This window comes from Anopheles coustani, chromosome 3 (assembly GCF_943734705.1).
Source record: "Anopheles coustani chromosome 3, idAnoCousDA_361_x.2, whole genome shotgun sequence".
Lineage (NCBI taxonomy): Eukaryota > Metazoa > Arthropoda > Insecta > Diptera > Culicidae > Anopheles > Anopheles coustani.
The window spans coordinates 3,058,769-3,072,594 of NC_071288.1; the positions used below are offsets into that span (position 1 = coordinate 3,058,769).

A 13,826-nucleotide genomic window follows, 5' to 3' on the forward strand; every position below is an offset into this window, starting at 1 on the left:
CGCCAAAAAGGTCCACAATTCTGATGGCCTTTGACCTCATGAAGAAAAGGGATTTAAATTTTGGGACTAGCAAATGATTCATATTTGGCTGTCGCCCGAAGGCAAGAGGATAGCGTCAGCGAAAGGGAGCAGGGGTGGTTTAAATGTTACACACTCTCACTGTCGAACGAACATGAATATAGCATGAAAGCAAGGGGTTCGCTGGGTTCGCTTTTTCCTGTTAATAACGAGGGGGAAGACGTACCGTCCAACGTACTGATAGGGAAAAGCATAGTTTTTCAAAGCACGTGTTAAAAAAGGAGAGCACGAACTACGGCACCACATGGGTCGCACAAAGGAAAGCATGGATAGCATGCAAGAGCCGAACCTACAAGCCGTATGCATTTAGTGCAATTGTCCGGTTCCGTACGCCGGGGACGGAAATTTACGCGACCAGTGATTGTTTGTTAAAAGTTTGTCGAACCGAAAATCCTACGTGTTTATTTTTTATGTTAATTTCTGAAAATTTTAAGACTCCTGAGATATCAGTCATATTTAAGCAGCTTCGTTAATTCAATCTCACAGCTAAATTCATAAAACAAAGAAACCAAACATGAGTTTAACCATTAACTCGGTTGATGGAATGGAGTTTGTGGAGGACGACAACATTACGGGTGCATCGGACGACGACGATGATGATAATCCAAGCAGTCCGGGCAGTGCATACGACGATGGAAACCTCATTAACGTTGCCATGGAGAATGAAGTCACCGCACAATTGGTAGCCGCTGGCGTGGTCGGTGTAGCGGCTGCAGCCGCCATTACTTCGTCCAAGAAAAAGAAACGTCCGCATTCGTTTGAAACCAACCCTTCCATCCGCAAACGGCAACAAAATCGATTGCTACGGAAGCTGCGGGTAAGAGAGAAACATTCACTTTTATAACGGTTCCGAACGTTTTTAACACAAAGTCTCGTCCTCGCAACAACAACAGCAAACTATCTTCGAGTACGCTACTCGCGTGGGTCAGCAAGCCGTTGTGCTGGTGGCCACCCCCGGCAAGCCCAACAACATATACAAAGTATTCGGAGCAAAGCCGCTTGAGGACGTGCTGAAAAATTTGCGCAACAATGTGATGGATAAGCTGGATGAAGCACTGGCCGCACAAGCCCCACCGCGCGTACAGGACGACCCGTCGCTGTTCGAGTTACCGCCACTGATCATTGACGGCATACCAACACCGGTGGAAAAGATGACCCAAGCCCAGCTGCGAGCATTCATTCCGCTTATGTTGAAGTACTCGACTGGTCGCGGCAAGCCCGGTTGGGGACGTGATTCAACCAGACCGCCCTGGTGGCCTAAGGAGTTGCCATGGGCCAACGTTCGCATGGATGCACGGACGGAGGAGGAAAAGCAGAAGGTAAGTGTCGTTGCTTCGAATTTTATAATGCGAGTTAATTTAAATTTCCACCTAATCGTAAACGTGAATTTCATATATTCTCCTCTTCGAATCGATACCGTATTGCACTACACCGAAACCGTTAATCGACTAACCCACAGATAAGTTGGACTCATGCACTGAGAAAAATTGTCATAAACTGTTACAAATATCACGGCAGAGAAGATCTTCTTCCTGCGTTTAGCGAAGAGGATGAAAAAGCGAACGCTATTGCTACGGCAAGCTCTAACGTAAGTATAGAAAGCCCCTAGAAGCAGTTTGCGCTTCTCTTGTGTTATTTGGAGCGGGATTTTGCATCCCTATGCTTCGATCCAACATCTACCAAGCAAGATCTTTCGAATAACTTGTGATATCCATGCTCTCGATGGATGTCGATTTTTCTCTCAATTTCGACTCTGTGCAAATCATCTTCGATCGCGTTTGGTAAACGCAGGTTGATGTAATGAAAATTGAAAACGGTAACATTGTGACTGTGGGTCCAGCGGGCAATACACAAACGGCTACGGCTACGATTACCAATGGAGCCAACGGACAGCAGCAAATCATTATTCACCAGGCGCACCCACAGCAGCAACACCAGCAGCAGCAGACACATTCGAACGGGACGACAACGCTGACCACGAGCAATGGACACACGCAGATCATCAAGGAGAATGCCGACGGCACCCTTCAGATCCAACAGCAGGCCTCCCCTTCGCAGACACTGAACGCGCAGGTTTGCTTGGACTCGATGGCTCTAAGCGATGTGGATGTTCGTACTAACACAAATCTTCTAACTAAGCAAGCGATGTTTGATGTTGTGAGACCTTCTTTCGTTTCGTTTCCGTTTCTCGATTTGATTCTTTTTCGTTTACGTTACATCGACGTTTTTTTTTTTCTTTTTGTAGGAGTACTTACGAGTTTTAAGTTCTAGCCAAATTACGTCTGCCTGAGAATCTTCTCCTGCGCAATTAGTTCAACATGATCCTTGATGATATGATTTATTATAATTGCTTGTACAATTTCTCCCCGATGCTTGTAATATTAATTGCACATTGAATGATTCTGTTCGACCCTCTATGCTTGGTCCTTTTTTTATGTGAATTTATATTTTGTTTTAATTTTTTCGATATGTTTGCATTTTATTTATTCAGTGTGAGATTTCTGTTTGCTGCTTCCTGTTCCTTTGCACAGTGCTCGAGTGTTGACGATTTCTTTCCCATCCGATTTTGGTATCTTTCTAGTTTACACATACCGTGCTACAAACTATACAGAACGCCGACGGTACCGTTTCAATTATTCAGGTTGATCCAAACAATCCCATTATCACACTACCGGATGGTACGACAGCACAAGTACAAGGAATCGCAACTGTAAGTAGAATTATAACAAGATTAAGCGAACAAGATTTTTGTTGGATGAAATTCTAAATTTTGTTTTTTTTTCTCGTAGCTCCAACAACAAGCTGATGGAGGTGTACATGCCATTCAAACAATCTCTGATGGTCAGGGTGAAAGTATGTCAGTTGATCTGACGGAAGCAACGCTGGGTCAGGATGGACAATTAATTATTACTGGAGAGGATGGACAAGGTATTTCAATCGCAACGATTTGCCTGTGTCACCACAAAAAAAAACATATTAAACCTGTGTCTATCTATCCCTTTGCCCAACAGGATTCCCGGTGAACGTGAGCGGAATGATAACGGTACCCATGTCAGCCCAAATGTACCAGACGATGGTTGCGAACATTCAGCAGGTGCCGAACGTGGATGGAACCGTGTGCATAACACCGATGCAGGTACATAGTTTAGCATCCACTCAGCATCAGCAGCAGCAACAGCAACAAACGAACCCTTCCATTGTTAGCACGACCTGCTCCACGACACAGAACTTGACCATTTCTTCGAATGCCATTGCTAACAGTCAGCAGCATCAGCAAGCAGCGCAGATACTTGCCAACTACGCCCTTAGCGCAAACGGGGCAACTATCCTGAGTATGCCTCAGCTGCAGCAGCATATACAGAGTGGTGGCAAGCAGCAGCGCATTGCTTCACGTTCTGCCACTTCTGGTTTGCCATTAGTCGGTATGAACGCAGTTTTACCTTCCCAACGAGGTTGTTTTAATTTAACCTCCTCTTTGAATCAAAGCATTGGCATCGACAATAATAATTTAACCGTGACGAACAATAACAACATAAACCAATTGAACGCCATTCGAAAATCAAACTCCCTGCATAGCGGTACCATAATCGGTGGTGCTGGTGGTATTGGTAGTGCGGGTGCTATTAAAATTTGTATTCCCAAAATCGAACCTATGGACGAAGACAAGGACGAGACAGGAGGCACGTCAGACAATAGTGGTACGCAGAGTTTTGTCATTCAACTGAGCGGAATTCCGTTCACAGACCCAAAAACCTCACAGCAACAGCAGCAGCAGCAGCAGCAAGAGCAGCAGCAGTTGAAACGAGACATTGAGTTGACTATTAACGAAGATAACCATCTTATTGATGCACTCAGTATAAATCATAAGCCCAGCAGCGGCAGCAGTAACTCGTCGAGCGAGTCGGACCAGAAGCCATTTGCCATTTCAAGCGTCTAGCGAAGGGTGTTAAGGTGTACGTTGATGGACTGTTGACCTAATGGGAACTGTGACGAATATTCCTTCCCGCCCCCCCACCATACCCAACATTTTTTTTTATAGATTTACATCGCCAGAACTTTGTCAATACATATGACCTATCATAGACCTTTGTAGCATTATTCATTTTAAGTAATTTTTCTTTGTTTGGCTTAGATCGTACCATTAAGTTGTCGTTTGTTTTGGATGTTTTCTAATTCTATATTTAAGGTTTCGTTGAACTAAAGGATTTGTAGTTATTCACATAGTTATTAGAAATTTATTTATATTTTTCACCGTACTTAATACAAAAGTTGCTTTTTCATTTAAGTACATTTTTTCTTTGCTATCGAACCATCTAAAAAGCCCTTTATGTGCTACTGGAACAGCAGTTCCATGTATACTTTATCCAACTTTACGATTTCTAGTCGTAGAGTAGTACTTAAATGATGGAGGTAAGAATATCCGTTGGCAAAATTAAGCAAATTCAAAACGGTGTCTAGAATTTCAAAGTAAGATTCATTGTATTGCTATTACCAAAGGAATGAAGTGTTATAGTCAGTACAAATGTATAAATGGATGGTGTCGCACTTAACCATAAGCAAGAAAGTGTAGAAAAGCGCATTAACGCTATGTATTTACTATTTTACCAAATACGAACGTCGTGCCAAAGAACTAATGATGTGCCAAAAAGTTTTTGTTGAAACTTGCTGATAAAAGATCTCATATCTTTTGTTCTCTTGTTGTTTTAACAACTCGCTGATGGAATGTATGCATTGAAACTATTTTTTTTTCTGGCAATAAACAGGTAGAATTGATTTGTAAACACAGTTTGAACAAATCTCAAGTAGATGTAACTTTCTGTGAAAAGTTATGCTAAGGGATTGTTACTTCCGACTCGTTATGAGTAACAGCTGTAATGATTAATAGTGCAAACCAGTGCCTTTTAACTTATAGAGCAAGTCTAAATATTATGTCTTAAGTAATGTAATATTATTGGAGTCCGCGACAGCCGAGCGGTAGCGCCGGTTAGAAAATCGGCCCATGAGCGCTGGGGCTCACCACCTCGACGGCGTGGGTCCCAACCGTGGACTGACCATCCACGTACACAAGGAAAAAAGTCTTGTAAGCCCTTAGAAGGGAAGAAGAACGTCAATAAGAAGAAGATGTGCAATGTACAAAGAAACCAAAAAAAAATCAATGCTAATGTAGCCAATTCGGTTTAATTTGTGTTTAAGCGTGCGTTTCAGTTTTTATTGTGATTTTATTTATGTCTGAAGCAATGTTTTTAGTGGAAATATTAAAGTATTATTTAAATTTTCATTTGAATTAAGTTTTAATTTATTCCATCAAAGTATAGCCGATCCCTTCCAGCTTCCAACTCCACGCTAGGACAACCCGGGACTCGTCTGTTGCGTGTTTAATAATCCATTTGGGCGCTGTGCGGTATTTTAGTTGATCACTGTGTTTGAATAATGCAGCAATGTATTTCTTTTCTTTTCAGATGTGTGATTTAGTAAGTAGCATACGCAATAGCACCAATACAATGTGATCTATCCTCGTATACTTTCTCCGTTCTAGTTGTTGGGTAGATTGCGAATGTCCACTATTTGATAAATTTATAATTTCATAATTTGTTTCATGTTACGGGGGTTCAAATGGGAGTACGGGGGTTTTCTATCACTCCCCACGTGTGCATATCAGAATTGTTTTCATTACTTATACGATCCTGTTTAGGTGGAGAATGGCGAGACAATGGAAACCATCACAGTGGGACCCGGCATGCATCAGATGATGATCCAGGGTCCGCCTGGATCGGAGCCGCAAGTTCTCCAGGTGCTTAGCCTCAAGGATGCGTCAGTGCTGACGAAAGCGATGGCAGCCATATCGGATGTGAAGGGCGAAGAAGCAACAATAATTGAACACTAAAAGGATCGGCGGGTGTCGGTAGAAACCGACTGGCTAGATTTGTAGCAGTTATTTAAGATCGCATTGAGCAAGTTTATTTATTGTCATATTACTTACTTACTTGTACTATCTAAGTCAGAGAAAGTCGTATTTATATATAAAACATATTTCTTATACAGAGAGGCATCAGAAATCGATGATCGATTTCCGACAAACAAACCAAGCAAAGTTCTAGTTAAGCTGAAATGACTTAAGCAGAAACTACATCCCTGCTTCCCGTAAAGCGCCTCCCATCCATCATCCTTGTCCTTATCGTTCTTAAAATCTAGTCGATGAAATCCAAGTTCTATTATTATTACTAGTCAAAATTCGTGTAATTTTCTGTTCATGTCATTGGTAGTAGGTACCGTACGGAAGCTATTAGTAATTATTCTTTAACGGGTCACTTCTTTAAACTTGACCGGACCTAGAGCAAATCCAAAGTCATTCCAATTCGAAAGATTGTAAATAATGTGCAAGTATATTTCCAAAAGCAACAGAAAGTCGACCCATGGTCGTATTGAAACCAATCATTAGATTTTAATTACCTATTAAGTATTGTCACTTAGCATCAACATTAATTGCATTGGATAAGAAAACTGTGTTTCCTTCAGTGAAGTGGAACCAACTCTAGTCGACGGTAAACCGCAATGGTGTTAGAAAAGTATAATGCAGCGCGTACCAAGATACATCAATGAATCAATATTTTAGTGCAATTATTTGTATTGTGTCACTGATGGTAGGTTCCATACATTAGAGACATAAAATGTGAAGAGAGGTAAAGAACGCAGTGCTCTAACTAGTCTGCATTTGTTCCACCATTCAGTCTGCAATAGAATTTTTATTCTCTTCTTCACAGTCCACTGAGAAGTAATTATCGAGATACGGAATAGCGAAAGGAGATTTCATTGAAAAAGGGGAACGCTTGATAAGTTTCGTCTCTATACTTAACGTCGGATTTTTCGACGTTATTGGCAGGGCAGAAAGTTTCACAGGAATTCAGACATTGCAGGCAAAATTATCGCTTCTTAAACCAGCTAGTCTAATTTTGGTTTTACTTCAAAGTGTGCTAGATTTGTTTTAATAATCAGTATGGAAACATCCAATATTTTTTTTATAATTTATTAGTTCGGAAGAGAATTATTTATTTAATTTATTTTGTTATGTAAGTTGCCCCCATAAAAGGGTTGATTTTAAATATTATTTTTGTTGTTTGTGTCACTAATTTAGTAACGAGTCTAATTTATTCGCTTATGTGTTATATACATCCAATCTAAATGCAATGAACACAAAAATACTAACAGGTTGTTGGAATACTTTAGCTCGTGCATACGGAGTAAATATAAGTTCAAAACTTACTATCATCTATGTAAACCAGGACCTTAAACAATATTTCATATAAATCAAGACAAAACAAGAATGAAACGGGGATCTTTTACTAGCGAACTGGAACACACACAAGAGGACAAAGACTGAAATGCATGCTAGGAGGTCATTGTAAAAAAAAAGAAAACCAAACTCTTACAAGTTGAAAGATGTGAAGTGAAATTATTGAACTTAAAAAGATATCTCTGGAGGACTAGGTCGTAAATGTATAATTTCACCGTACTTCCGTAGCGTTCTGCTTTATTTATGTACTTATATTTCCTGCTTGCACACTCCTGAAAACAGCGCTTAGTTCGTTCCTGACGACCATATTCATATTCCATTCCTGCATATTTCATGTGAGTGTCGGAAAACTTGTGTTGTATGGGTTGACTAAAATAATAAATGTATAATAAACCATGACATTTTGATGAATCAAAAAGGTAACATTTACTCTCTACTACTTTCATTATCTACTAATGATTGTGCAAAATACCGGCTTTTTTCGAATACTCTGCTTTCGGACAGCTGGATATCTGCTCGAATCTGCTCGAACTCAACTTTAGAGAGAGAGAGAGAGAGAGAGAGAGAAAGAGAGAGAGAACTATTTCGACCAGTTTGCTCGATTACGCCAGCTGTCATCGGAACGATCGGGTGCTCGAATGCGGAAAGCATTCACAGATTGGCGGACGGTGTGATTGCTCCGCAACTTTCTGTTGCTTGCCAAAAAAATCTTTTCTGTCTGTCCAGAACTGTGCTTCGCTCGAAATTTTGAAGCCCTAGACGACTTCAACGGCTACATAAAGGTATGATTCTGTCCATCGTAACTCTACGAATGTGAATTTCCATTTCACCTATTCGGTTTGGGTTGCTTTTTTTGCCAAAAGGAAAATTTTGCAAGCGTCGGTGCCCGCGTCGCATCGACTATGTTATATATGTATGTGCATTTGTGGTGCTATGCTATACGCGGTGAAATCAAAGTAGGCAACAACAGTTAGATGAATCTAGTGTTTTTTGTTTTTGTTTGTTTGTACGACTGGTCAGATATAACCAGCGGTTAAAAGTTATGAACCTGGTTGCTACGTTCTAGCTGCTAGTGCAAAGTAGGCATCGCGTTAGTACCAGCGGTTGGTTCAACGAATGCCGGTTCCGACAAAGCTAACCGTTCTCGATACATCTAATATTTCATTCTCCAGATTGCATGGTAATCTATACGGAGGCGGGTGCTGCGGGTGTTGTACCAAGGATATGAAATAATGAAAAAAGTGCCCTCCAGACCGAAGGAAACGAAGCCGCCGGTCCTTCGGAGACGGAACGTCATTGCTGACGATGAACGAGAGAGAATGCCTGTGAAGGAAAAATCCACCGTGCAGTTAGATTCTCAATCGGTTGAACCCGCTGAAGAAACGAAACTTACAAACGCGGATACTTCGGTGTTGGCCGGTGAAAACGGAGACCACTCAAACGGTGGTTGCCTCCCAATTGCAGAGGACAACGCTTTGAGTCTTACCCCGGTGCAAGAAGAAAAGCATACGATTCGGGTGGTGTCATTGGAGAGGTTGCTACGACCCGGTTTAGTAGAGGCAACGAAGGAAGCCAACAGAAAAGCAACGAAAAGCCCGCAAAAAACGCGAAAATCGAAGGAAAACATAAGTATCATTGAAATCAGCGACGACGATAGTGATTCTAGCTTACAATTGAACAGTCCTCGCAAAATTGTTCCGAGAAAGTTGTCCTTGGACTTTATGAATGAAGATACAGTTTCGTCAGCGCCACTTGCCGCAAAGCTTACCAATTCGACGCCTAGTGACACCGAGACAGTTCGTAATGCGGAGCCCAAAGTAAAAGATTGCCAAGTAGTGATCATTAAATTGCCCGAGGATCTCACAGAAATCAAGTCTCGTTTCAAATTGAAAAGCATCTACGATCAACATAACGTTGATATCAACAGATTTTCAGTATCGACAGCACAAAAATCGAAATATTGTCGCGAAATGGAAAATACTGTGCAAACAACCGAAGTCGAGAGCAAAAAACAGGAAGATGATACTGTTGCAGAGCCTAACGAGGAGCTAAATAGCAGCGATTCGGATGAACCTCTCCGTAATACCAGGTCCAGCAAAAACATTCCAAAAGTGGTAAAAATAGTTTCTTTGCCTATCTTTAGTTAGGTAGAAATGTTATGAAATGTAACATATTTACATTACTCTTATGTTTTAGCGAAAAATGACCAGGAATGCTCGAAAAAGGCGGGCAGTGAGTGACAGTGAGGACGAGAAGGCAGAGGATAAATTATCAGCATCGGTAGATGACGAGATCAACGGAAACTCCGACGAGGCAAGCGATAAACATAGCGAGGAGGAAGTATGTTCTACTAGAAATACTGCAGCCGGTCGAAGTCAGCGGGCTGCAGAACGATCGCGAAGAACCGCGCGAAACGGAAATGATGAAGATCAGCCTTCAAACGAGGACAAAGAAGACTTTCAACCGCGCAAGAAACGTACCAGGATACGAAGGAATTCACCTTCATCATCGGATGATGAAGGTAGTCGATCAAAGAGGTGAGGTGAATTAAAAAAAAATAGCAAAAGAGGAGATTGGAACATAGCCTGCTTTGTTTTGTAGCAAAAAACGTCAACGTCTCAAAAAGAAAAAATCTGAAAATGATAGTGAGGGCGAGTCGCCGTCGAAGGGACGCAAAAATATTCGTAAATTGCTAAAGAAAAGCGATCTGGAACAGACGACTAAAACCGCCGAGCTCGAAGAAATGGAGAGAAAGCAGCGCATTGCCGAGCGTCAGAAGCTCTACAATCAAGTGTACGATGAGAAACCGGAAGAGGCTCGCACGCTCGAACAGCTAATTCTGGATTTCGACGAAGAAACGAAGGAGCCGTTGCTCGAGGTGGATAAAAAGCTGGTGAAACAATTGAAGCCGCATCAAGCTAACGGCGTCAAGTTTATGTTTGACGCTTGTTTTGAAAGCCTCGAGCGAATGAAAGACAGCAAGGGATCCGGCTGCATTTTAGCCCATTGCATGGGTCTGGGAAAGACGCTACAAATCGTTACGCTGACTCACACTCTCCTGGCGAATGCTGATATTACTGGCGTAGAAAGGGTGCTGGTCGTTTGTCCGCTTTCGACGGTGCTCAACTGGGTGAACGAGTTCAAAATTTGGATGCGGCATGTACGAAAGGGCACAGAAGTGGAAGTGTATGAAATATCAAAGTAATTATTCGTTGCGTACATCCGGAGCTATGGATCAAAATGTTTGTGACCGTTAACGTTTCTTAAACTTCCCTTAGATACAAGGATAACGTAACCCGGGCTAATAAACTGATGGAATGGCACAACGAAGGAGGCGTGATGATAATAGGCTACGACATGTTCCGCAATCTGGCAAATCCAACCACGGCCCGGATTCGAAAGAAGGTGCGCGAATCCCTGCAGACATCGTTGATTGACCCGGGCCCAGAACTTATCGTATGTGACGAGGGGCATTTGCTCAAAAACGAAAAAACGTCGCTTTCCCAGATGGTTAACCGTATATCGACCATGCGTCGCATTGTTCTGACCGGTACTCCTATACAGAACAACATGAAAGAATGTAAGTGAACAAATGAAATTCAACCAGACCATTCAATTACAACCATTACATTTTTCGATAGATTATTGTATGGTGCAGTTTGTCAAGCCAAAACTGCTCGGCACATATTTGGAGTATCTAAATCGTTTCGTAAATCCCATCACCAACGGCCAGTACACTGACTCGACACCGTACGACATTCAATTGATGCGCAAAAGGGCTCACGTGTTGCATAAGCTACTAGATGGTTGCGTTCAACGACGAGACTACTCAGTATTAGCCCCGTTCCTACCGCCAAAGTTGGAGTTTGTGCTATCGATCAAACTTACACCGATGCAGAGCATTTTGTATAAGGTACGCTATCATGCACGGCCCATCATGCCTCGGACGATGTTTCGATTGACCGCTGTTTGCAAATGTTATTCCAGTTCTATATGCAAAATTTCGCGGGCAGACGAATTGACGATGATCTGAAGCGATCCTCGCTATTGTTCACCGACTTTCAAAACCTTCAACGCATCTGGACTCATCCGAGGGTATTGCGTTACAATAGTGATCGGTATGAAATAGCCCAACAGAAAAAGGTACCCAATTGAAACGTTTCTACACTATGATCTATCTTTCACATGAATTTGTTCATGCTTTATAAACTCAATTTCTTTGGCAGCGTTTTCTTGCTTCTGAATCCGAGTCGCTTGGTTCGATCAAAGATTTCCTAGATGATGATTCGGATGAGAGTCCACATACGACACCGGAGTCTTCTGATGCTTCAGATGATGAAGTGCAGTTGGTGGAAAGCGGAAATCAAAGTTCGAACGGTTCTACGGGGAGTGACAAACTTCGGACCCAAACTACCCGTCGTACACGACGAAACCACAACATAGTGGAGGAAGGTAAGAAAAAAAATTGAACCCTTCCAATCATTTTCATTCTTTTTCTAACTGTTCTGTGTGTTTCATTAGAGGTGGAAAAACTAGAAAATCCCACGGAATGGTGGATGCAACTGTGCCCCGAAACGGAGCTTAACAATCTAGAGCATTCGGGAAAGCTGGTGTTATTGATGGAAATTTTGAAGGAATGTGAAACGATCGGCGATAAATTGTACGTTCTAATTGTACGCCAAATTGGGGCACACGCACATTTACGTACTTTTCTTTGCTTCTTCGTACAGGCTGGTATTTTCCCAATCGCTGTACTCGTTGGACGTGATTGAACATTTTCTCACGCTGTTGGATGAAAACACACAAAAAGATGAGGAGGATAGAGATGAAACTTTAAGCAAATATCCTGGGTCATGGGCGCAAGGGTTAGATTATTTCCGTCTGGATGGATCCACTTCTATTGAGAATCGGAATGATGCTTGCAAAGTGTTCAACGACGAGAGCAACACAAGAGCCAGGTTTGCAGACAATCCATAGCGTGTCACCGATTTCTCCGACATTTCGCTTACGTTTGGCTTTTTTTTTTAGACTCTTCCTAATCTCAACTAGGGCTGGAGGACTGGGCATCAATCTGGTGGCAGCTAATCGGGTTGTTATCTTCGATGTGTCTTGGAATCCATCGCATGATATTCAAAGTATTTTCCGAGTGTACCGATTTGGACAGAGCAAGCCATGCTATATCTATAGACTCATTGCCATGGTAAGAACCTCCACATATTCTTCGGTGGCTGTCTGTTTTCAATAAGGTTGGTCTTTTATGTTACATCATGCAGGGCACAATGGAAGAGAAAATCTATGAAAGGCAGGTGACCAAGCAGGCCATTTCGAAACGTGTCATCGACGAGCAGCAAATCGATCGTCACTATAAGGCGAATGATCTGCAGGAGCTTTACCGTTACGACGTGGATAATGACGAGCCCCGCCCCACACCGAACGTGCCGAAGGATCGACTCTTTGCCGAACTGCTAAAACGATTCGAGAATATCGTTTACAAGTATCACGAACACGACTCCCTATTGGAGAACAAAGAGGAGGAAACATTGAACGAAGAGGAACGCAAGGCCGCCTGGGAGGAGTTTGAACAAGAAAAGAACCGACCACCCTTGCCGGCGTACGGTTCGATGGGGATGGGTATGGGTATGGGTATGGGTATGGGTATGGGTAATATGGGTGGCATGGCTGGGCGAGGTAAGACATTGTACCGTTCTATATCAAACGTTCCGCCGTTGCTGATGCTATTTGTTTCAATGCTCTAGGAAATATGCCAATCACCTCGAGTACCATCTTTGGTTTTCGTAACGATGTGCTTTTGAAGCTGCTGAACATCAAGGCCCGTGAGGACAATCCGACCTTCAATGATGCCACTATCAATGCAATGATACCTTACTTGATGCAAGAGTTGACCCGGCAAATGAAGGACGGCGAAATAACGGTAAGTTATCTTGGAGCATTTGTTAATGGCTTAGGCGACGTCATAACCCCTCTTTTCTGCATGCAGCTCTACAAAAGTTTGTGTGACTTGTACTACAAACTAGAAGTACCGGCAGCAAGTCAAACCTATCCAATGGGTTATGCGATGCAGGGTGGAATGGGAGTTGCTCCGTCCACCGGCCAAGGGGTTGGCCAACAACCCCCCATGATGATGGGTGCTGGACCCAGCGGAAACGTAGCTTATATGTATGCGGATCAAACAGGAATTAATCGTGCACCATTTGCAACCAACGTTCAGGTAAAATGTGATAGATATCATTAGCAGTCCAAGGCTTCTTGTATACATCGTTTTTCCATCTTTTCACATTAGGTACAAGAGCCTGGCATTAGCGGCATTCCGAGAACTCTTCCCACTGCTAGTGGAATTACGCCGACCTATGTTGACCCTAATGTGGTAGAGCTCGACTAGAAAACATGTGTGTTTGATTCACGAACAATTACTGTATGTCCCGAATAATAAAACAAC

At 42.5% G+C, this 13,826-nt stretch overlaps 1 protein-coding gene across 1 annotated transcript; it reads left to right on the top strand.

Annotated features, from left to right (window-relative positions):
- The first annotated feature begins 592 nt into the window (after positions 1–592).
- LOC131260185 (transcriptional regulator ATRX homolog) lies at positions 593–13,809 on the top strand. The gene is given in 21 exon segments (XM_058261860.1): positions 593–895; positions 972–1,397; positions 1,538–1,666; positions 1,870–2,187; positions 2,660–2,788; positions 2,868–3,006; positions 3,090–4,009; positions 5,771–5,926; positions 8,557–9,483; positions 9,566–9,906; positions 9,971–10,570; positions 10,648–10,949; positions 11,011–11,282; positions 11,357–11,512; positions 11,596–12,029; positions 12,100–12,327; positions 12,398–12,569; positions 12,643–13,030; positions 13,126–13,301; positions 13,368–13,598; positions 13,671–13,809. Coding segments are annotated over 21 exon segments (6,846 nt in total). The 3' UTR covers positions 13,770–13,809.
- The last annotated feature ends 17 nt before the right edge of the window (positions 13,810–13,826 follow it).